At 53.1% G+C, this 22,626-nt stretch overlaps 4 protein-coding genes across 4 annotated transcripts; 3 read left to right on the forward strand and 1 right to left on the reverse strand.

The window, feature by feature from the left end:
• Window positions 1–3: 3 nt before the first annotated feature.
• TGME49_295080 (hypothetical protein) lies at window positions 4–4,157 on the forward strand. Its single transcript, XM_018782260.1, has 4 exons — window positions 4–678; window positions 976–1,208; window positions 1,991–2,265; window positions 2,403–4,157. The coding sequence occupies exons 1-4, from the start codon at window positions 615–617 to the stop codon at window positions 2,527–2,529; spliced, it is 699 nt and encodes a 232-aa protein (XP_018638556.1). The 5' UTR covers window positions 4–614; the 3' UTR covers window positions 2,530–4,157.
• A 1,148-nt stretch (window positions 4,158–5,305) lies between these two features.
• TGME49_295090 (hypothetical protein) lies at window positions 5,306–10,456 on the forward strand. The gene is made up of 4 exons (XM_018782261.1): window positions 5,306–5,494; window positions 5,664–6,762; window positions 7,370–7,730; window positions 8,762–10,456. Exons 2-4 carry the CDS (start codon window positions 5,838–5,840, stop codon window positions 9,681–9,683), a joined length of 2,208 nt encoding a protein of 735 aa, XP_018638555.1. The 5' UTR covers window positions 5,306–5,494; window positions 5,664–5,837; the 3' UTR covers window positions 9,684–10,456.
• A 795-nt stretch (window positions 10,457–11,251) lies between these two features.
• Window positions 11,252–21,568, forward strand: TGME49_295100 (hypothetical protein). Its single transcript, XM_018782262.1, has 4 exons — window positions 11,252–17,087; window positions 17,296–18,230; window positions 18,569–18,616; window positions 18,767–21,568. The coding sequence occupies exons 1-4, from the start codon at window positions 12,983–12,985 to the stop codon at window positions 19,283–19,285; spliced, it is 5,607 nt and encodes a 1,868-aa protein (XP_018638554.1). The 5' UTR covers window positions 11,252–12,982; the 3' UTR covers window positions 19,286–21,568.
• On the reverse strand, window positions 19,987–21,569 carry TGME49_295105 (rhoptry protein, putative). The gene has a single exon (XM_018782263.1). The coding sequence runs from the start codon at window positions 21,455–21,457 to the stop codon at window positions 21,149–21,151; it is 309 nt and encodes a 102-aa protein (XP_018638553.1). The 5' UTR covers window positions 21,458–21,569; the 3' UTR covers window positions 19,987–21,148.
• Window positions 21,570–22,626: the final 1,057 nt, after the last annotated feature.

Consider the following 22,626-nt stretch of genomic DNA (forward strand, 5'->3'; position numbering starts at 1 on the left):
ATGCATGCTTCTGCGCAGCCCCTCTCTACGTGCTGCGGTCGGTCCTGGGCGTCGTTCAGGCGACACTCCGTTCGTTTCACGCCGATAGAGAAATGAGAGAAAGAAACTCGGATCAGCTTCTTCTTTCGTCAGCTTGTTTTCTGGAGTATCCTCCCTTTCCCTGCTGCATAAAATACCTTTCTGAGGCGCTCTGTTCTGTTGTTTGTCGCTACAGGTTCCGGTAAACATATCGGATGTCCTATGCCTAGCGCGCAGAGGTCCTGCAACCTGTCGCCACCTTCTCTTCTCCTCCCTGCCACCTTCTTCTTGCTCGGCTCCCGTTCCTGTCACTTGGTTGTTGCCTCTCGTTATTCTGTGGCGTCTGTTTCTCCCGGCTTTTCGGATCTTCCCCTGCTTCTGCGTGTGTCCGGACGGATTTTTTGGCTGTCTTGTTCGTCGGGGCCTTCTCCTGAGTCCGGATTCTGTTGTTGTTTTTCTCTAATGAGAACGGCACTTCACTCACAGATGCAGTGTGTGAAGTTTTGTATATAAAGGTGGATCTCTGTCTTTTTTCTCTCCCGGTCACCCTGCATGCGCCGCCGCAAGGTCGGCACCGGCACACCTCTTCCGTCTAGATGCTGGCCTCGACAGCGACAACAAGGAGAGATAAAAGAGAACGAGACAGTCGAGCGGCATTGTGTGAGCTGCAGCTTCAAGTTGTAGTTTTCGAATTGGGTGAATCAAAATACGCAGGAAGTCCCTGGCGCGTTTTTCCGCCTTCTGCGTATCCTATGCACGCGTGGAAGTTTGGAAAAAAACAGGATTCCAGTGACAGCGAGAGGGAGGCGCAGACCCGATAGGGAACCTCTTCTCTGCGGTGCGTACCTCTCTGTCTTCTCTTCTTGCTGCTTCGCGTCGAACGTCGTTTCGCTGTTCCATAGCTGCAGTCCCGCTGTCGGTCTCGTTTCTCTGTCAATCGCTGTCTTGGATTCTCAGGTCGCAGATACTCTCACCCTTCCTGCCTCTGTAGGCACGTTGTGACCACATCCAGGGTGTTCTCAGGTGCGGCACTTTGCCTCCGTCTTCCCTCACCCCCCCTCCCCCTGTTGTCTGGCGGATCCATCTCGGTATCCAATCCGAGAATCCTTGGGAACTCTCTTCTCCCTTTTCCTTCCTCTGTGCAGCATCTTTTCAGAGCTCTCTCCACTTCTCTTCGTGATTCTTCCCCCGTAAGAATTGTTCAAACCTGATTGAGAGCCGCGCCATGGAGACGGAAGGCGGCGCACCTGTCTCCGTCCCTCCTGGGGGCGTTGCAGAGCTTGCCTCGCCGTCGGCGGACTCTGGAAGCCTCGCGGCCTCACCCATTTCTGGCCTTTCTTCTGAGCCAATTGCTTCGCTGCTTCCCCGGATGACCTATGTGGAAATGAAGTCTTGCCCACTCCTGTACGTGTGCTGCATCTCGTCCTTCTTCCTCACCCATGCCCTCCTCGTTTGTCTCCTTCGTCTCTCGCGCGCAAAGTCCCCGCTCCTCGCAGAGTGTGCGTTTCCGCGCCATGGCGTGAACCGGGTGATTTCCACTCTGCATGCATGCGTGGTGCTCAACTGGTCGCTGCTGATCCTTCTGGAGGCGCCTTCGTCGAGAGCTGTCTCCGGCACCTCGCACTGTCTCTTCCACTTTGGGCGGCCTGTGACGGACTCTGAGCGGCCCATGTTGCTCTTCTCCCTGAGCTACTTTCTCTACGATACCTTCTACGAACTCGCGTCCTGGGACCTCTCTTCCGTGCTGCACCACGTGACGAGTCTCATCGGCCTGCTGAATGTATTGGTGGCGGACCGAGGCGGCACAGACTTGGTCATGGCGCTCCTCGCTGCGGAAGTCAGCACCCCCGCTCTCCATCTGCGCTATTTCCTAGTCCACTATGCGAAGCGGGCGGAGGCGCTCGCGAAGACTTACGCGGTTGAGTCGCAGGATGCATGCGCAAAAGCAGAGCTCCCAGCTGTGTATGCGCAGGCGCACCAGGCGAATGCAGCGAAGGAAAAACCAGAAGCGTGCACAGCTGACCGCGCCAGCCGAGGAGCGGACGCCAGTGCGACACAGGAGACAGAGAAGGAGAAGGAAAAAGCACTCGTGATGCCAAAGGGAGGCGAACGCGAGACCGGAAGCGTCAGTCCGGAGGGCATGACCAGCGAAAACGTGAAAAGCCAAGCAGAGGGTTCACAAGGGGACAACGGCGTTCTTCTGGTCGATAAAACCTCGCCACAGGCCGTTGCACACGCACTAAGAAAGTACGATTTCCGCGGGCCGCTTGACGCTGTCGAGAGAGCCTTCTTCTTTATTTTTCTCTGCGGTCGAGGCATCGCCGCGCCCTGTCTAGTATACGCTTGCGTGACGTGCGGAACGACGCCGGTGCTCGTTCGTGCAGGCTCTGTCGGCATTCTCGTCGTCAGCTTCTTCTGGATGATTCTCCTCTTCCGCGGGCTCCTCAAACGCCTAAACAGCAAAACTGCGAAGAGTCGAGTGAGCGGGGGCGCCGCACCGTGGAAACCTGAGTGCAGGAAACGCGAGTACAGGGTACGGCCACCTGGAGAGGGTGGCGAACGGCGAGGCGACAGCAGGCAGGACGAAAGCAAGTGCAAAACCGGGTAAAACGCTCTCCTGAACTTTCTTTTCCGTTGCTGCTGTCTCACTGTGGGTGCGCCGCGACGCGTGCAACGAAAAAACAGCGACTGAATGAGTGTGTAGGGAAGGCCAGAAAGGGCCAGGACGCTCCGTCCCAGTGATATGAGGTTAGACAGTTTTGTGGGTGCGTGTCGACATGCGGAGGGAATCTCGGTTGCAGCTCTGTGCAGAAGAAAAGGCATCGGCGTATGTAGGCTGGAAGACACGCGTGCAAGCTGCCGCGCATTTCTGGAAACAAACCTTGTCCCCGCTACATTCGGGAGCATTCCATTCTATTTGATCTGGTGTGTCCACACTGATGCGACTCCAGTCAAAGAAACAGAGACACCGTTGTACCGAAACAACACACGGGGGCCGCCTTCGCCTGTCCCTCTGCAGAACAGCACGCCTTGCGGACCCCGTTTTGCCGGTTGAAAAAAGAGTAGATTTTACTTGCGTATTCGTGGATGAACAGTGGACGCTGGGTCGCATAGGTGAGCAGAGAGAGAGAGGCGAACCTATTTTGTGCATATGCGGTAGTGTTTGTACACGTCGGTATGTACACAGCACACACAAGCACAGGGCCGATCGGACTGGCGTCTGGGACTTTTGACTGAAACCTGCCTACTTTATTTGGAGCTGTCTGAGCGACTTCGACGCGTTGCGTTCTGTCCTGGGAGCAACGGCGAGCGATGGCAATTGGACTGCCAAGCGGCTAAGGGAAAGTAACGTGTCGTGTGGTCGCGTGCGCACAAGCCAAGCCTCAGTTTTCGAGGCTGTTCAGGCTCGTAACCGCGAATATCTCTTGGGTATGACGCCCAGGTGTGTTCTGTTTCTTCTGCGTGCGCATTTGTGTGTCGGTGCTCTCACGTGGCGGCTTGGCAACTCGAGCAAGGGCTGCATGTAGAGCGAGTGACATTCGTTTCGGTTGCGTTTTGTGTGCGGCCACCGAAGCTGTCCTGTGAAGGCGAGCGCAGATTCAGTTGTGAGGCTGACGGCACAAGAGAAATCCTGCATCTCACATATACAGTGGGAAATTGACGCCTCCGTCTCTAACTGGACTTCTCCTCGTTCGGTAAATCCAATTTCTGCCTTGACACATTACCCACACTCACGATGGACCGAAAAAAGTCGCCACGCTGGGTGGACGTGCGCCGCTTCTACTACGGTCGTGAGTGGGAAACGCAGGGCAGCACGGACAGTTCTGTGCTGAAAGAAGAAAGGCAAGAAACAGAGGTGGAGGAAAAAAAGGGAAAGGCAGATGGAAGAAGAGAGATGCAAGAAGCGGGTTTGATACGCGGAACGGAACGGCGGGTTGTCGCAGCGACGCACTCGATGAGCCAACCCCTATAGAGGGGGCCACGCAAACAGTGGGCTCACGTCTGATCAGCATTTGAGAATATTTGTTGAAACATACAGGGATGAAATGTCGGAGAGCGATATGTGTCGTTTGTTTTTGTGTGGCGGGGGGTTTTCGTGTGTCCACACAGACTTCCCGTCCTGCACGGTATCTTCAAGCCGTTTGCAGGACATCAAAGTAAACAATCTTATGTGAGCGTCTGCATGTCCATCAAACATGCGATCTCCTGGTTTCCTTGAAATCTATTCGGAAGAGAAGGCTTGATAGTGATGCCGTGAGTACATAAACTAGTCTCAGCAGTAGCGGTTAAACTATTTGGCAGTCGAGAACTATCCGTACATCCCAGGCGTAAAAAGCTGCTGGGGTGCTGTCGGAATGAAACTTTCCACGCCTGCGTTCCAGAGTAAAAGATCCGTCTGTATCACCACTGTCGGCTTCCACGAAGACATGTGTCAGGGACCAGCAGGTCTGTTGCATTATATCGCGGGGAAATGGCGGTTTCAGCTGCAAAGCCGCTTGCAAGCCCGCCTCCCGAGACAGCTCACAAATCGCTTTGTGATGTAAAGGTATAAGTGACGGAGTGTTGCACTGCTCTGAATTCAGAGTTCCATCCCGGTTATATCTGATTACCTCGATTCCGTCCCCGAGCAGGCTGTCAACCGGATGAGACGCTGTAGTCGGGTTATTAGTAGGAACTTTGTGTGAATGCTGCGTGCCCATGTCGATGTGGTAAAGAGGTTGTTCCAGGGATACATCATTCCATTTCCAATACTGCTACTCATCTGCAGCTTTTAGTGCACGCGTTACACCTCACAAAGCCGTCGGAGGCAAGGCACCATGATAGAGTGAGAGTCTTCGCCTCCGCTCACCTTCTGCACGCCTTTACTGGTAGGTTTGAAGCACTATGCCAAAGTTGTTCCTTGCCAATTTGATCTTTTTTACAAATCCCTCGCCTCCTCCAGAAGATTGACTAGTGTCCTTCTGCAAAGCTCATGGTGAGTGCTGATCCGGTGCGGCGTTGCCCTGCAGTGCTGCATGCAGTTTGTGTAGGATACCCTCAGCTATCTGCTGAATGGCCCGTGAACCGGATCGCGCTTCACTCTCCGAAGACGGATTTTCTCGAGCTGTTCATTGATGTGCGGGTGTATGTTTCGTTTTCTCCGTTTCCCCTGCCTTTCTTCCGGCCGCTTCCGTCTAAATTCCGCTCACGTTTGAAATATTCTCTCTTCCTCTCGGGCTGGTGTGTGGGTCCCGTAACAAAAGAGGGGTATACCGGGTGCCCCTGTGAGTGGATTTTCCCGGTCTTTTTTCGCAGTCTTTCTCACACGCGCTTGTCTCTTTGTGTTTTTCTTTCCAACCGTACTTTCCGAGTCCAGAATCAGCAGTTTTTTTTAACCAGAGGCCGGCAGTTCTCGACGAGCGCATCTGAGCGTGGTCACTTGCGTGCAAGGTGTGCAGCTGGCGAAGGTGCCGAAGAGCAAGTTCCCTATTTCCAGGTACAGCTCGTCGCCGCCGTTCCTTTTGAGTAGCGGTTGCTTCCGTGATCTTTTTCCCCATTTCTCCCCTCACCCAGGGAAGTTACTATGTAACTGGGCACCCTCGGTCCTCCCTCTCTCCTTGTCAAACGTAGCAGCTGACGCAACATCTGCTGCGCGGTGTTTGCAGGGCCCTAAGGTACTCTTGAAGAGGAGCGACAGTCGCCGCACGACTTGCTTGCGCAGGAGAGAAGGAGAAAGAAGAGACGGAGGGCAGACAGCAAGTATCATACGGGTATGAGTCCGTCACAGGAAAAAAACTGGCCCCCCCTGTTCCCAGTCCTGGAACGGTTCGTTCCAGAGCATGAAAGGCGCCTCTCGCTACGCGTGTTCGCGGCTGCGGAGAGGCTCCGAGGGTTGGAGTCCGACAGGAAGCGACAGAAGAGAGAAAGGAGGCGCGACATTTGAACGGCGGCCGTTTGCGTGCTTAGAAACCTGTGGAAAAAGACTTCGGCGAAACCACGATTCGAAAAAGAGAAGATTTCCGTCCAGGACGTGCAGCGCATCAGCGGTGATTCTCAACAGGTCGTCGGGATTTATCGGTTCCTTTTCCGGGAACACATCAGTTTCCATGGCAGAATCACCTCTCCACTCGAGTACTCACCTTGGCAGGTACCGTCATACGACGTCTTTCTTCTCCCGCGTCCGTCCAATGGATCATTCGTCTGCTTCGCCTTGCCGCGTGCTGGCGTCCTCTTTGCTCCTCTTGACTTCTCGCCTCACCTCCGAGTGGACTGGTTCTCTCTGCTGCTGCCGGTTGCTGTCTTGCGGCTCCCTCGCGAGTCGGTCCTTTGCCTTCTTGTGCCTCGTTCTCTACCTCGCTGACCTTTTTCTGGGCGTCCCCGCCGCGGCGCCTCACGTCTACCCCGGGATCGCCGCATCGTCCGCTCCCGACGCCCCTGTCTCGAGTTCTTCGGCGTCTCTTCAGAGGCTTGAAGAGCTGCTTCTGCGCGCCCAGGCTTCGCCGTCCTTTCTCGTCTCTCTCGACGAGGAGGCGTACAACGCCTTGCTCCTCTCGTCCCTCCCCACTGTCTCTGCCGACGGCGGCTGGCGACGCCGACGGGCGGTTCGCGCCGCCGCGCTCTTCAGGCGTCAAATACCCCACCGCCCCTACCACGTCTTTGTGCTCTACTCTTTGGTTGGGGACTCCGAACGCCACGCTCGATGCAACGAGTGCAGAGATGCCCTCGACGCCTTCACGAGAGTCTCTGAGGCATACTGGTCTGCAGGTACGCGCGCAGATTCAGTGAGAAGAACTAAGCGTCCCGATAAAACATTCTTGCCCTAACAGTGACAGCGCCTTCAACATAATGTGTCCACAAAATCTCCATACTGAATTTGTAATCAGACTGCCTACCGCAAACTCTGAGTCAAGAGTATCCCGACGTTATGTTTGTCAGTGGTCAATAAACACTCTTTCACCAACGACTGCGTCTCTACGCCCTCTGGAGCGTCAGCATATCCACGAGTCGAACTGCACGTCTGGACGGCGACCGATCGAGGCATGCATGAGGGGTTTGGAAACCGTGGGGCTTGTTCCTTGGAGAAGCCAACGAGAAGACCACTCAGCAAGACTCAAAGCGGTAGACGTGATGTGCGGAACTGCGTTGTTGAGGCCAACGGAGGACATCATGTCGAGTGCACTTGCCGTGTATGCACACTCAAAGAGATCTGCCTGTGTGCATGCACATACAAATATGCATGTCGAACGAGAGGTCTGTTTTCGTAGGGACTTTGACTTGCCTGTCTCTAGACAAAAATGTATACAGAGAGATGTAAGCATGCACATGTGCACATTTGTTTGTGTTCCACCTTCCTTGCCGGGTCTTTGCGTAGGCGCACCGGTGGCCACGCAGTCACAGAAAAAAAGCGCGAATTCTGCGTTTCCGCCTCCCTCGGTCGCACCAGTGGTCTTCGCCGTGGTTGACGTAGCGCGTTTGAACCAGACACCTGCGCTGCATGCCCTGCCATCCCTTCCGGCTGTGGCGCACATTCCGCCTTCTCTGTTGCCTGGAGAGGAGGTGACGGAAGATGAAGAAGAGGAAGACGACTTCAACCCAGAGGACCAGTGGGCGAAGATGACTGCCAACGCCCCCCTCCCTTTTCCACGAGATGAAGTCCTGGTGCTGCAGAGAGCCATCAACGACGCCGGGGTGAAAAAGAATATGCTCGAGTGGGTCAATATGAAGGCGAAAAGGTAGGTTTCCCGCAGAACGTGTTTTCCATATGCATGGGTGCATGCGCTCACTGGATCTTTATTCTTTTGAACGGAAAGGCAGCGCCAGCCGAGCTCTTGCGAAACGTGTCTGACGTCCTGTCGGAAGCGGAGAGGTGGCGAAACCACCAATTCTCAGCTTTTCCGTCTCTTTTCTCGAGGCTCTTTAAAAGCGTAGGCGGGCTAGACACCTGTTTCACATCATAACTGGGGATTCCTAGGAGTCTATAAACTGCCTAAATTTTAGGAACATGTACTACGAGTTGGACCACTGATTTAGATCTTGAAGGTCTCCTCGTTTCTGGATGAAAAGTGGTAGTGTGCCGGTATCGTCTCGACGCGACTGGATTGAGAAAGACGAGCTGAGGAATCTGTGGCGCCGCCAAGCAGAGCAGCCAGCGTGGCAACTCCCCTGCGGTGTCTTGCCACGGTGTGCTCTTGCGCGGTGAAACAATCTTTTAGCAAACGAAACTCGACTCGTGTGTCGTGTACCTCTGAAGCTTGCAGCTTTCCATGTGTTCTCCTTTAGTGCGGTTACAGAATCTGTGGCGACGTACACCTGTCTCACACAGGGAAAGCAGGGACAAGCCACACAGTTCGCGAGGGTTCACACCTTACGGTGCACAGACGGCGACGCCTTGTGCATGCGGTTGTTTTGTCGAAATACTCTGTTTTCGTGTCAGCTGCGACAGCCATGCGCGATTCTCTTCTCCTTCACACGTGAAAGATACAAGAGACGCGCTTGATCGCATATCTGTGTGTTCCACGGTGTTTTTGAACGATCGGCGCTGTTCTCAATCCAGTATTGTTCGCATGTATCTTGTAAGCATCTATAATCGGGCCACGTAAGCCGAGAAAGTTATGTGGTTCCTTGGTTCTCTTCAGACAAGTAACTGTTCCGCAACCTTCATCTCGAACGGCACACCCGCTGACGCTGAAGAATCTGGATTTTCCAGTATGTGCCAGAGGTGACAAAAACATGCAAGCCATGTTTCTCTCCTTGTATTTCTCAGGAATGTGACAATCCCGACGACGGTTTGGATGGACGCGAAGTTTCTGTGCCTGATTCTTGCGTTTCTATGTTCTCTTCTGTTCCTCGGCCGGCGGCTTCTTCAGTTGTTGCCGCAGTACCCCTGGCTGTTGTCCGGTGGCGCGTGCTTCGTCTACTGGCTAAGTACGAGTGGCCTGGTTTTCTCCGTTCACAATCGCGTCCCGCTGTTTGCAGTCCACCCAGAGACGCAGCAGAAGATTTTTGTTACTCCCAATTCTCGGGGTCAGTACTTCCTCGAGGGCTTCGTTATGAGTGCATGCGTGACTGCCTGCGGGCTTGCTGCTGCTTTTCTTGTCTTTTTGCCTTCTTCGTTTTTCCCGACTCGCCAAGAGCTAGCCGGTGAGGCTGGGACGCCGGACTGCGAGACGGGAAAGAAGGGGAGCGTGCAAGCGCTGGCGCGCCCCCCCCGTCTTTGTCCTATAGATGAAGAGGACAGTGGAAACAGATCCACGAGTTTTGACGTGGAATTGGAAGCTGGTGAAAGCCATGGCAGAGGTGACGTGTCCAGTGGCACGCTCAGGGAGGCTAGCTGTTCGGGAGAGCAAAACAGCAGCGGTGTGTGTGGAGCAAGGAAAAGCAAAGACACAAGGAACGGAGGAAAGGCGGTTTCTGATGGAGAACGACATGGAACAGATGAAGCAATTCTGCACTGGATAGATGCAGAACACAGCCTAAATCGCGACCAGGGGGAAGGCTTGAACTTGTGGGCGACCCGCGTTTGCATGCTCATATGTCTGCTCATGACAGCCTTTGCATTTGTTGCGTCTGCAAGTCTTGTGTTCCAGGTGTACCGGCAAAAAGCCCCGTGGTACACAGTCCCGTTCTTTCCTCCACCAGAATACAAGCGCGGCCCCATGAGAGCGGATCGAGGCAACGAACTGTGAGGCTCCGAGACGAAATAGGGTTGACATCAAACAAAATGCTTCGAAGGTTGACACTGAAACGTGTCATGTTTTCTACCGTGGGATGGTGCTATACTCAATTCCGCTCAAGGGACTGCAGTGGTAAAATTGTGGGGCAAGGAAAAACCTAGTCACCGGAGAACCGGGAAGGTGATGCCACAAGTGTGTGGAATTATCTCCTGTAGTAAAGATATGTTACAAAGCCGCCATCAAGGATTTTTTTCGGGTTGTTTCCGTGCCAAACGCAGCCGTCACGCAATCCGGTGAGACTCGAGACGGAGGATCAGAAGTCAGCTATCTAGGCTTGCACACCACATCACATGCGATTGATTGCTTGCTTGACCCTCAGCAGCCCGGAACATTCACGAAAATCGTCAACGTCGGAGCAGCTTTGTTCGACGTAGACGCACTGCACCAGATTTGCGCTATCTCCAACGGTGGGAAGACGACAACATGCTAGTCTACACATCTCAAGACGTTTTCGTGGACACAACCGGGGCGACTGGCATGACACTGAAAGGAGTTGCCAACATTCCCGAGTAATTCGGTGAACCGATGAAGTTTGTTCAGAGGACGGTGTCTTTTTTGCTGGCAACTTTCTATGGCATCCAGAGTCAGGACTGGGTGGTGGATTAGTGTGTGTCCGCATCCGTGTGCGTACCACCCTCCGCTGTTATTCACGAACATGTTTCCGAATCAAAATGTGCCCCACTTTTCGAACTAGAAACAGTCTTTGTGTTTGCCATCACCCGTCAGACCAGTGGTGGCGGCTGCCATAATTAATGCAGCGGTACCGGACGCAGAAGCCCGGCTCCTATAGAGGCTGCAGCAGCCTCTTCTTCCACATTAATTTCATGGAAAACCTCAACTTCGCACGTCTGATTCACATTCAGCTGATAGGAGGCAATCATCCAATATATACGTATCCATCGCATGTTCAGTCTAAGCGGGGATTCGTAGGCGGTAGGGACATCCAAAGCTGCCACTGGTGGTGAAGGCGCATGATGTCGCAGGAGCTTTGTGAAATATTTCTGTCTAATCGATCTACGTCTGTTGCATTATCCAGGACATTACCGAATCAATATGCGGTTCCCTATGACAGTAACCTCACATAACGGTGGTCACAACAGTATAAGAGTCCACAGAGGGGCGGGGCTATCCGCTCTGCCATGTTCACGAAGCCTTGTCACCCTCTATGACGAACTTGTTGATTGGTACTGAGTTGTCTGGGTGTGATAGATGTATCAAACCGAAAACCGATTTGTTAGAAGATGAATCCAGTCCAGTGCGACGGGCATTTAGCATCCGTTATTAACATATCACGATACAAGACACCTTCTGCATCCCTTTCGGCACGTTAAGTTGAACCCTCGCGACGGCGACGAACGCCTGGGAAAGTACCACTGTCCAGTTGCCGAGTTCTCACCCTTCTGGGTCGTTACGAGGAACCCCGCAAATGGAGCGTCTCTTCGCCGGGCTAGTTGTCTCAAGCTTCGTGACTGTCGTGACCGCGGAAAAGATTTAACACCAGGCAATATCTTTGTTTTTTAAGGAAATCTGTGTTGGGCCGAAGTAGTTGGAGGTGTAGAGAGGCCACGACGTAGTATTTTTTTTTGGGAAGCACGCCAGGACCCTGTACCAGACGCGCTCTTGCAACCGCGCAGCACCCGGAGACAGGCTGGGAAGCAAGTTCTCATAGTCGCATTCTTCAAGCAACTCAACTGGGGTACCTCGGTTCGCAGACACGAACTGGAAGAGGGTTAGGCGAGAGTCGACACTTCAGAGGAAGTCAGCTTTTTTCTGGTGTCTGCGGTGAAGTTTTGAGGGTGAAGGAGACGCCATTTGTTACCTTCTGTCGGAGGAAACTACTTTCACTTGGAATGTGTCTAGGCTCTGCAGAGCGCGCGAACCGGAAGCGGATTCCTCGTGCCGGCTTGCTTGTCTGGGTGTCTGGCATTTAACACCCACTTTCAAACCTTTACAGGTTGGTTCCGTCTTCGCATGTGGCAGAAATGCTTTATAAAACTCTCGCTGAAATTGTTTCCTCGTCTTGGGGCTTGGGGGGACTCCGGGTCTTCCTCCCTTTTGCAGGACGGGCAACGGCTTGCCAGCGAACCCATCCCGGACAACGGAACACCTGACCCAGGCCGCCAGCGATCTGGCGATTGCTCCGACACAGTTTCCTCGGTTTATTCTCTTCGTCTCATGTGAGACTCCAATTTGAAATCTGTAGAAATACGTGCGACGTAGGCTCCTAGTGGCTCTCTCTGGGACTCTAGAGAGACTTGTTCGTACCCTCGCCGACCGGAAGACGTCCTGGCGGTGCTGCCGCTTTGACTGCTGGCGTTGAGCCGGTTGCCCCCACAAAACATGTCTAGTTGCTGCAAAGACAGCTTGTATTTTTACGCGACTCCGACTGTAATTGGGATTGTGACAAGCGTACTTGTCGATTCTGCGGGACCTGAAATAGCTTGAGATTCTTTCCGCGGCGGACGTCTGCCTAGGGAATATCTCGAATTAGCCGTCACACTCGTACTTGTGATAGGTTCCGTGTGTCTTTCATGGTAAGTAAAGACCTTCTCTGTCACTTGGTGCGCTTGGAAACTGGATTTTTCTGCCTCTTTGCCGTTGACGAGTCAACTTTTGCCTCGATGACCCGAACCACGGTCAAAATAAGACAGCCAAGAGCTGTCTGTGAGGAAACAGGTGTGTCTTCAACCTGGGGGCCTGAGGCATTGCGTGTTTCCTCTCATTGTCGGATGTCGGTTATAGAATAGTATGTACTTTACCTATTCTAGCAGGTGGGTTACTTGTAATTCTATTAAATTTACTTAAGCTGTGTTGTTCGCGGTTCCGTCGGTCCTTCACTGAGGAGGCAACTGCCACTTAAAACCTCGCGTCACTGACGCTCAACTCTCATTATGGATTTTGCATGATCGTATCTGTGTGATCTGCTCTCTCCGGATGTACCAAGGCGGAAATCCAGGAGCCGTGTGGAAGGAATGCCAGATCTGTGGTACCTCCGCTCTATGAGGAACAAAAATTGGTGGCCTGCGTAACGAGGTTCCTCTCGAAAGACAGGAATCGGTGTGCCGGACGACTGAAGCGCCAAAAACTACTGAAAGGAAACACAAAATTGTGCCGGTGGGCCCGTCAGGTTCAATGACTTCCGTGCTTGTCCTGTGCTTGTGTCAGGACGCTTCTAGAAGCCACCTGAACAAAGACGATAGGCATTCCAAACGGAGTTTTTTCCTTCTGCCACTTTTTTGTGTGTATGGACAATGGTAGCAACGAGTTCATCGTTTCAGGAAGACGTCTCCGAGCCTTTTGAGGCTGCAGTAGCGGCGGGGAAGCAGCTGACCGAGTGGCAGCTTGTCCGTTTGTTCATTTTGGCGCATCACCGGCACCAGGCCTGGTTGGAGGGGCGCAACAGTGACCAAGAATATGTCGAGCAACTGTTTCTGTGGTTTCGTCGCACGGGAATGTGTGGGAGAGCACAGCCAGTTCGTGGAGATGATGAGACGCCTTCTCTCTTCGATTCTACCGCAGACCAGAAGGATAGACCTTGTACGAGGCCGAATCCGCAAGCCTGCGCCAGTGCTTCCTGTTCTCCCCTGCCGCTTGGGGTCATTCGTTCCGTTTCTTGTCTCGATGAGGCAAATTTGTCCGGGCATTTCCGAGTTCCCGGCCGGTGTCAGGCGAGTTGCTGTGATGGAAGCAATCTTGCCACTCACAAGGTGTGCGTGGACTCCGTGCAGGAACCACGGAACCGGACAGATTACGTCTCTTCGGAAGACAGCGATACCAGTAGCACGAGAATGCCAAATATGGAAGAGGCCAAGGTTTCGCATCAGCAGCCAGGAGTTTCTGGCGGGACAAGGGATGTGTGGAACCCTCACCGAAGACGGAAGGTCTGTGGAGTGGTGAGCAACAGCGGCAGAAACGCCAAACCTGTCTTGTGTGTTGAGAGCAGAACAGCTTTGTTTGGCTGTCCAGCATGTAGTGTCAAGAACGGCGAGTGTCTGTGCAACCAAACGGTACACTTGGTGGGCGTTGAGCCGTTCCCTGCTCGGTCCGGCTCCCTTCCGGCGTCTCCTGTGTCGAAGAGACAAGGCTGCGCGAAGGGCTGTTCCGGTGACCCTTCCCTGTCTCGACCAGTTTTGGAGGCCTCCGTAACGGTCATGCAGAAGAATGAAGGCCGTGGTCTTGGGCCTGAGAGGAATTCTCAGCGAAAAAAAGAGGACGCATCTTACAGGTTACCGGTCTCCGGCCACGGACACGCGGGTTGTTGGTGTTCGTCACAAGAAGCACAGTCCGTAGACGACGCTTCTCAGTCCGATGTGTTTCTCAAGTCCCCAGGTTGGCCTTCGCAGGCCGCTCCTCTTCGTCTTCTTCTTCTCCTCGCCCCGCAAATTCCCTCTTCAGCTTTGCCTCCCCTGCCCCACAGTGACCGCACAGGGGCACGGTGTCTGATCAACCACAGTCCGACCGTCGCTCTGCTTCACACGCTCCACTTGCTTCAGCAGCGCGTGAGGAATCGAATGGAACTGACCAAGGAACCGAACCAGAGGAGGGGTTCCAGCGTGTTTCACCGTTGTGTTGAATCTTTCAAATGCAATGAGCCTCTTGGAGAATCTGTGGACTGTAACACGACACCGGTTCTCCCTCCTTCACTCAGTCCGCGGCCATCGTCGCCCCGTCAAGAGGCGAGAACGGCAGATGCCTGGCGGCCCCCTTGCCTCTCTTCCCAGCCCACCGAGAAGAAGGAGATATGTTTGGGCGCGCCTGATTGGGTCCTCGATGAACTCATTGTGCCTCATCCCTCTTGTTCTTTGGAGAGCTCTCCTCCGTATGTGGACCAGAAAGTGAAAAAAGAAAACCAGCCCTACAGTCTTCCTTGTCTCCCAGCCGCCGGTCACCTCATCCACGGTGCGGTGTTTGGGGACGGTGCTGCCGCAACAAGCAAAGCAGCAGTGTGGAGCTCATGGGGCATGGCATCTGTGCCCGAAAAGGAAAGACAGGCCATCCAGTTCACAAAGAAATGCAGCACACATCGACTTTTAACTGCCACTGAGCGAACACTTGTAGAAGATGTGGTGTGTCCTGAATGGTGCTCACCTTCTTCCACCCAACAGTTGGATGACAAAAGTGTAAAGAGCCGATTACCGCGCACATCCGTCTCCCAGTGCAGCCCCCACGTGACGTCCGAAGAAGAGGCCAATAACTATGGACATGGGGTTCCTCCGCAACTTTTTCTTCCGGTTTCTCTGCCTGTGGCCTCTCCTGTAGCTCAGGTCCTCTTCGGGTGGAAGTCACTTGTGGAGCGCCGTCGTTCTGGCCGCATGCAAGGCTCTGACGATGTTTCGCCTCCTTCCCGTTCTTCAGAAGAGGATGTGGGCACGGTTGAACCGAGAAACGAGTTTGTTTCAGTGCATTCTTCTCCTGACTCTGAGGTCCACATCTCTTTCTGCTCGTTGCCGTGCGTCGCGCTCTTCATCCTCCACCATTTCCGGGGGGAGACGTACTACCTCGCCCCACGCCTCTTGCTGGAGGGCCTGCTCAACGCGAGTCTCCTCTTCCTGTTCGCGGGTGCGTCGTGTCCGGCCTTTTTGCCTTGCCAGACGTGCACCGAGACGTGGGAAGACCAGCAGACAACGAGGCTAGATAGAGAATTGCAGCATGCTGCGGATGAGAGATGGGTAAAGGGAGGTCTGTCAAATGCACAACGCGCAGCCGATGAACGCAACGAACAAGACAACACAGAACGTATCAGGGTATCTTCTACCGGCCTGGGGTTCTGTGGACATACGGGGTGTGACGTTATCGAACGGGAGAAGAAAACGAGGAGTAACACAATTTCATTTCAGGGCATCAATCGTGTAGTCGGGTGCGAATATGAAGAAGAGATGGCAATCATGGAAAGGGAGTGTCTTTCCGCAGAGGCAGTCGATCAACTAGTAAACCGGAGAATGCTCTACGGATCTTGCAACGACACGAGTCATGCAGTCTCTTCACCGTGCGCTGCATCTCATATTCGTTCTTGCACCTCTCCTGCACCGGACAGGAATATCATGGAGTTCGGAGCCGCTTTATCACCCACGCAGGCACCCGAGCAGGAGGTTTTCTCGCGTCCTTCGTTTTTCTTGGGATCTGCCCTGTGCCGTTCCTCGGAGCTGCAGTTGTCCGACGCGTCTGAAGACAACAAAGACGAAGGAGAGAGAGAAGACAGAAGCGATCGCAGACTGACGCCAGATGTAGGAAATGCGGGCGCTGTTTTCCAGGAGACTAGACAAGATTGTCGAAAGAGAGTGTCTGACGAGGAAGGCGAGCCGTTCGAGTCTCTGTTGAAAACTGTCGATGCTTCCTCTCAACAGTCAGGCCCGGCCACTGGGCTTTCAACTGCTGTAGAAGTCGTGACTTCATACCCTGGCTTCACTCCTGTTTCGACAGAGTCTTCGCGAGGGGGGAGGAAGGAAAAGAGAACGATCTCTGCTATGGGAATACCCCAGCTGGACTGGATGTGTGGACACTTTGCTATGGCAGTTGTTCATGGTGGTTTCGTTCACAAGATAACTGTCAACCTGAACCGCTCACGGCACTTTTCCCCAAGGCCCAACCGTGTCACCCCGTTTCTCTTTCCCGTGAACGGACTCGAATTTCACTCGTCACATCTCGCGTCGTGTTCTCTATCCCTTCGCCGGAGAAGGGGTGAGATTCAGGTAAACGCGGGAGAGGAGCAAAAGGAGCGCTGTTCCTTTTCCACCTTTGTGTACCCTCCTCCTGTCAATCTCTCTGTTCGACGTACTGTCGAATTACATGTAGGGAGGCGAGACGGTCTCAAAACTGCGCGTTGGTCAAGTCGCCCAGTTGGGCAAAGTGGAGAGGCAGAAGAGGAGAAACTTCAGAGAGGATTATTGCAGAAAAAAAGCCAGAAACACGGGGACGAGCATGAGGCGGAACCGGAAAAACAACGCGAAAAAGGAAAGAGGTCGATCACTGTTACCGACAGTCACAGGCACTCGGATTCTTCCGAGAATACGAGGGACATGTACAAGAGAAGAGACGAAAAGAGAGAACAAGCCGAAAAAGATGAGGTGTACTGGCACTGGAGAAGAAGGCAACTGCTCTATGAAGAATGCACTGCCCTCACTGCCCCGATGGCTGTTTACTGGCAGCTGCGGGAAGACTTCTGCTTTTCTCCGCGACTGACTAAGGGAGGACAGGGGATCATCCCAGGGTGCCTCCGCACTCCATTTCCAAGTGCAGGGGATCGGAGAGAAGAAGAGGCACGCGAAGCTGGAGACTTCCACGTGTTCCTAGTTGATGGCACATGCCGCGGCAGGCGGACGAGAAAAGGGCATGTTCAAGGCCGAGACAGCTGTAAAGGTGCGTCCCCCGCTATCTTGAATGGACTGTGAACCAGTTTGTTCGTTAGCTGATGGCTGCCCAGAAAGTGTGGGGAACTTATTGTGTGCGCCACACTGTGGAAGTGTACCAAAGTGTTTTTTAGCTCGCCGAGATGGTCTTGTTGGGTGCAGGAACCGTTCAGCATCTCTCCTGGATGTATGTCGTTTTTCGTGCTTTCTGTGCGCAGACATCACCTTGCCTGCCAAGGCGATTGGACCGACTTCTCGGCTTGGTCTGTTGTCGCGACAAGTTGGTGTTTCTCCACGCCTGAACACAGGCATTTGCCGAGAGACCGGAAACCCTGCAACTGTGGTCTCAGTTACCGAAGAGCTGCACAGTGGGACATCTCCTTTGGATAGGCATGAAGACCAGAGCCCAGTGCCACACAGAAGAAAGGGCAGTGAAGATACCGAAATCGTCAACACTGGAGAGGAGGCGCGAAGACAAAAACGACGAAGTGTTGTCGGTACGGACAAGACGCCCAGCACATGTGCCTCGTGTAGTTGGTCACTGGAGGAATCGGATGAACCTGCAGATAAGTTTTCTTTTTTCCAGTCTGGTTCTACTTTCTGTTATTCTCCGGTCTGGAGCTGCATGACAAATGCAAGAGACACACCTGTTTCTGTTGTTCCTTATGAAGATGATAAACAAATAAGAAGGCCAACATTTGTCCCTGGTCCGGGATCCACAAGAAGAGTTCGTCCTCGGCAAACTAGCACCGATAGAGAGTCCAGGATCAATCTCAAAGATGTCGTGGACCACTCAGACGGAAGCATGGAAGCGAAGTTGGACAGCAGAGGTAAACGCGGTGGTTTTCTCAGGTTCTCTAAAAGCTCCCCATCCCCTCAGCGTCTGTCACCAAGTGTTCTGCGAATACTCTTGAAACATGGCAGAGTAAGGGTTGCGGGTTCTTGTTGGGCTCCTGCTTTCTCCAGACAATACGCGAACAGAGAGAGGCGAGGAAAGACAATCTTCGAAACTTCGCTGAAATTTGAGGGATCAGAGAATGGAAGAGAAATGAGAACGAGAAAGAAAGTGAAGCACCAACTGTTTTTGGAACTCTACGCAGTTGTCGCGCTTCTTGAGATTCCTGTAGAAGGTGCAAATTCAATGAGAATAGAGGTAAGCAGAGGGGCGCGTGACGTCTCTCACTGTTCCTTGGAGACGTACACAGATGTGGCGTCTGTTGTTTCCTTTCCCCATTCAGTTACGCCTGTGCCTGTGTTACCGCTTTCCATTTGTGTGTCCCCCTTATTGTCCATGTGCACTTTAGTGGTGCAAAAAGTGTGGTGCGACAGCAGGGACTGCATCTACGTTCCCCTTCGCTCCTTTTAAACTGCTGTAGAAGTGCTTGAACTATCCGCGTGGGTTTCACCTTGCAGTAAGCTTTTAGTCCTTCCTTTTCCTGTGTGGCTTTCGGCAGTACTTTGTCTCTTCCCTCTGTGTTTCTCTTCTTTCAGGCGACCCCCAAGAACGTCGCCAGATGTGGGGAAACTGCATTCCACTGGGTAAGCTTCGTTCCTCTTTGCTTCTCCTCTTCACCATCGTCGTCCCTCTCTTCGCTCTCTCCTTTTGGGCTTCCCTTGGCGGCTTCTTCGTTCGCCTGCCATCACAATCCCTGCAATTTCGCGACGGAATCTTCGTGTGAAAATGTTCAGAACAACGCTCCTATTATCCATCCGCTCGGCGTGTCAACAAATGAAACCAAACGGGTAAACACTGGACAAGAAAACAGAGAATCTTGCACATCTCTCTCTCTCCATCCTCTCTATCTCCAATCTTCGAAGGGGCAAGTTAGTAGTTCACCGTCGTTTCGTAAGAAAATGCGACACCAGAATCCAGTAGGTCTAGACGGCGACACAATGAAAAAGTTACCGAGGGGGCGAGGAGACAGAAAGGAAGACGTGGCGATGGAGAATGAGATGGAGGGGAAGAAGAGACAGAGCGAGCGGGCTTCCTCTCCCATTCAAAGAGAAAAGAAGGAGCTTCAGTCATTTTATTGGTTTTCCTGTTCCATGGGTCCAGCAGGCGTGGCTCCGTATGCACCGTTTCAAAGGTCGTCTGTGCTTCTCCCTTTCTCAGCCAGTCGTGTATGGGAGATCCTTGTCAGTGCGGCGGCGCCCTCCCCTTCTACCGTTGTTGTACTGCAGGAGGTTACGTACAGGGGAAGAGACTGACATTGACGTGTGAACAGCTCGTCACCGTTTCACTGTGTGTGTGTGTGCGGGTCAGCACTTCCTTGTCTGTTCATCTTCTTCCGTTATAGCCGTCTGCTTCAGTGACCCACTCGTCGTCGCTCCCCTGGGCTCATATTGCCGCATTTCGTATGTCTCTGTGAGTTTTCCTACATCACCGAGGGTACATTTTCTTTCTTCCTATACCCTTTTATTTCCTATTTCCTTTCTTATCCCGCACTTGGGAGTGTACATGCATCTATATCATTCGCTCCCACCTGGTACTCGTGTCTTTTTCGACTGTCGTGGAAATGTGAGGTCTTCACCTAGGCAAACCCTGAGACATGCTGTGGCTTTTTGAGCAACTTCCCCGCAACGGTTTCCGAGCTGCTAGTGATAAATCTTACCGTCTCGTTCCCCTTCCTGACGGCCGGGCGCACTGTACTGCTCAGTCGCGTTTTATTCCGAACTCCCGCTTTCTTCGACAGAGTAGCAGTGTGCGCATACGAAAGGGAAGTAGTCGAAGCCGATAGAGGATGTCGCTGTCGAAGGCCAAATTCGGCAGACCCAGGATATAAAACCTAGTTTCATACACCATTGTTTGTACCTTATCGTTCCTCTATGCTGTGATAATAATATGGTGTATATATATACACACACTTACTATTGCGTCGCTTGCCGTAAGGGTTCGATGGCTTGACTTACTCAGAATGGCGCTTAAAGAACAATCGGAGTCTCCATTCCTCGTGTGCGAAAACATGTAGAGTAACTCACATTATGACACTGATGAGCTGCGTGCGTGCACAGATCAAAACTGCGTCCGCTCCTTTGTAGGTGACGGTGGATTTGGAACAACACGCCTAGTTTTCAGTATGTATGTGTTTTGACCGGAAATGTGAAGTCTGGGCATACGCGCATGGGGACCAACCATAATCTCTTTCAGGTCATGACGTGCATCGAGTCTCCTCCCGCAAAGAACCGGGAGGCTTCTCTTGTTGACAATGAAGAAACCGCGGCAGATGCAACAAGATCTGAAAAAGTGGAGAACACCTGTTTTTTCCCTCACAGGACCTCCCCCAAGCAACATACCTTCCTACATATCTGTAGCGAAGGATATCTGTCTGCGTACATATCCTCAGACGTATTGTCGTTTTTTTGACGAGTTCTGGGAAAACCGACCTCCAAGCCCCCAATATGCTTTGGTACAGACAGGTTTCCGTATCCCTCGTATAAAATGGAATGCCCACAGGCACTAGCCGAGTTTAAGTGACACCACTGTCTTGGGGTGGCGTGAGTTTGTACGCTGGGTATTAGCTTTCAGGGGCATGCCGCGGCACGCTAGGGCGGAAAAGCTGGAACCGGTTCGGGTGCCCCTCTTAGTTGTTCACGCCGAGGGCCCCGGTCAATCATCACAAAGCTTCGCCGGACAATCCCGACGCGTCACTGGATGCCATCAAAAGCACTTCTCTTCGTAACACGGTCGTGGTGTCTGCGAAAGCAGTCTTCTCTCACGTGGAAAACCACCACCATCGAATGACCACAACATCCCGTTGCATTCAAACAACTGTGCGTGGCTCCCCCACTGCAGAGGAGTTCCAGTACACAAGTGTATATGAGAGGAACTGGCAGGCACGACCACCCTAACCATCTCCATAGTCCACGAAGACCATCCACGACCGTCTTCTGAAGCCGCTCTTGCAAATTCACTGCCCGCAAGGTGACAGCGAGACACACTGGTGATGCTCAAAGAGGCCAAAGCTGTCTCAATGACCACAGCAGCGGTCGTAGGCCGGTTTTTGAGATAATAACGACTTCCTCCGCACCCTCTGGGTTGAGAAACAGTCTGCCATCTGAGGGGAACGCGGACTACGATCCTGCCTGGCTGTCCAGTAAACGCGACGTTAATTCAACCCCCTCCTGCTCCAGCCATGAACCCCCCCGACTGCCCTCAGCTTCCCCCTCTGAGACAGTGTTCTCTCCTTCAGTGGAATCATGAGAATACTTGTCCACGATGTCTCCCGCCGGACTGACACTCAAAGCGGCTTCCGAGCTCTTCCACTGGTGAGGCCGCTGTATGCCAGCGCCTTGCTGGACGAGGCAAAGCCCCAGAACAAGGAATGCCGCAGCTAGCCAGACAAGACACGACGGCTGTCCGAAAGAGGTAGGGTGCCCCATGTTGGGAGGACTCACAAACAAATCAACCGTTCAGAGGTGGCAGCTGCATCCGCAATTATCGTAACAACATTCTGAAGTACACATCTGAAGTGCCTTCAAAAGAAACAACACTGACACAATCACCATACTCCCGGGATGCTGTGCGCAGTCATGGATGGTGCCGCAGGATGGCGGCTCAGCCAGAAGCAAGGACACTCAGCGCTTGGCTCGGATTCCCGTCTCTGCAGGCCGCGCCGTCACTTGACCAAGGCCGTGCGATATTGGGACCCGTGGCTGGCTAGACGCATTCTTGTGTACATGGACGTGTATCTCATGGAGCAAGAATCAAATCCTTTCCAGCGTCTGCAGACGTACCTCTTGGCGAATGCGGTGGATTCAATGCCAAAGATGGCAAAATATTTGAACCTAGAGAGGAGCCAACAGGGCTGTTGAGGAGTACTCAATTCTGCTCAGCTACCTCCCGCTAGAAGACACGACACTCTGTGGAGACAGACACCACGATGGAGAGGAAAAACGACAACAACATCCAGAGCAACTCAGTCGTACCCTGCGTTGACGTTCAGTGTGTAGTGAACAGGAGCGCCGATCCAGGCTCGAACAGAAAACCAGGCACATCCCTGATGCTACGCTGATAACGGTTACCGCGTTCCGAGTATGGGCATCGTTCCAGAGACCCCCGACCTACTTCAACTGGTCGCCTCTCCATCACTTTGATCTAGTGTAAGTATTAATGGTTCATAGAGTCAACAAAGAAAGTACGTAGACAACCCGTCACCAATACCGGCACTAACGCCAATATCTTGTCGAGGCGAAAATAGCGCCCTTGTGACAGCTAGACATGGGTCTTCTATGCCAATGGTGTTCCTGGAAAGCGCTGCGCCGTCGTATTCTCCTCCGTCGCGACATCCCTTGCGGCACAAATAGGAGCCAGAGGCAGTCGCACACATTTAATGCCAATATTGTTGTGCCGTCGAACGAAACAGGCCTCTGAATTTGTGTTTTGAAAGGGAAGAGAGAGGCCAGGCTCGCGCACCCCCGTGCCTCGGAAGCCGTAGTGCAGCAAAGCAGACGCGACGACTTCACTGGTTCCCTTCTTTACGGCAGCACGAGTCTGTTGTTAGTCTGTGTTACAGTGTTTCGCACTTACAGACATCATGTTCGGTCCGTCA

Source organism: Toxoplasma gondii, chromosome Ia (genome assembly GCF_000006565.2).
Source record: "Toxoplasma gondii ME49 chromosome Ia, whole genome shotgun sequence".
NCBI classification, from domain to species: Eukaryota; Apicomplexa; class Conoidasida; order Eucoccidiorida; family Sarcocystidae; genus Toxoplasma; species Toxoplasma gondii.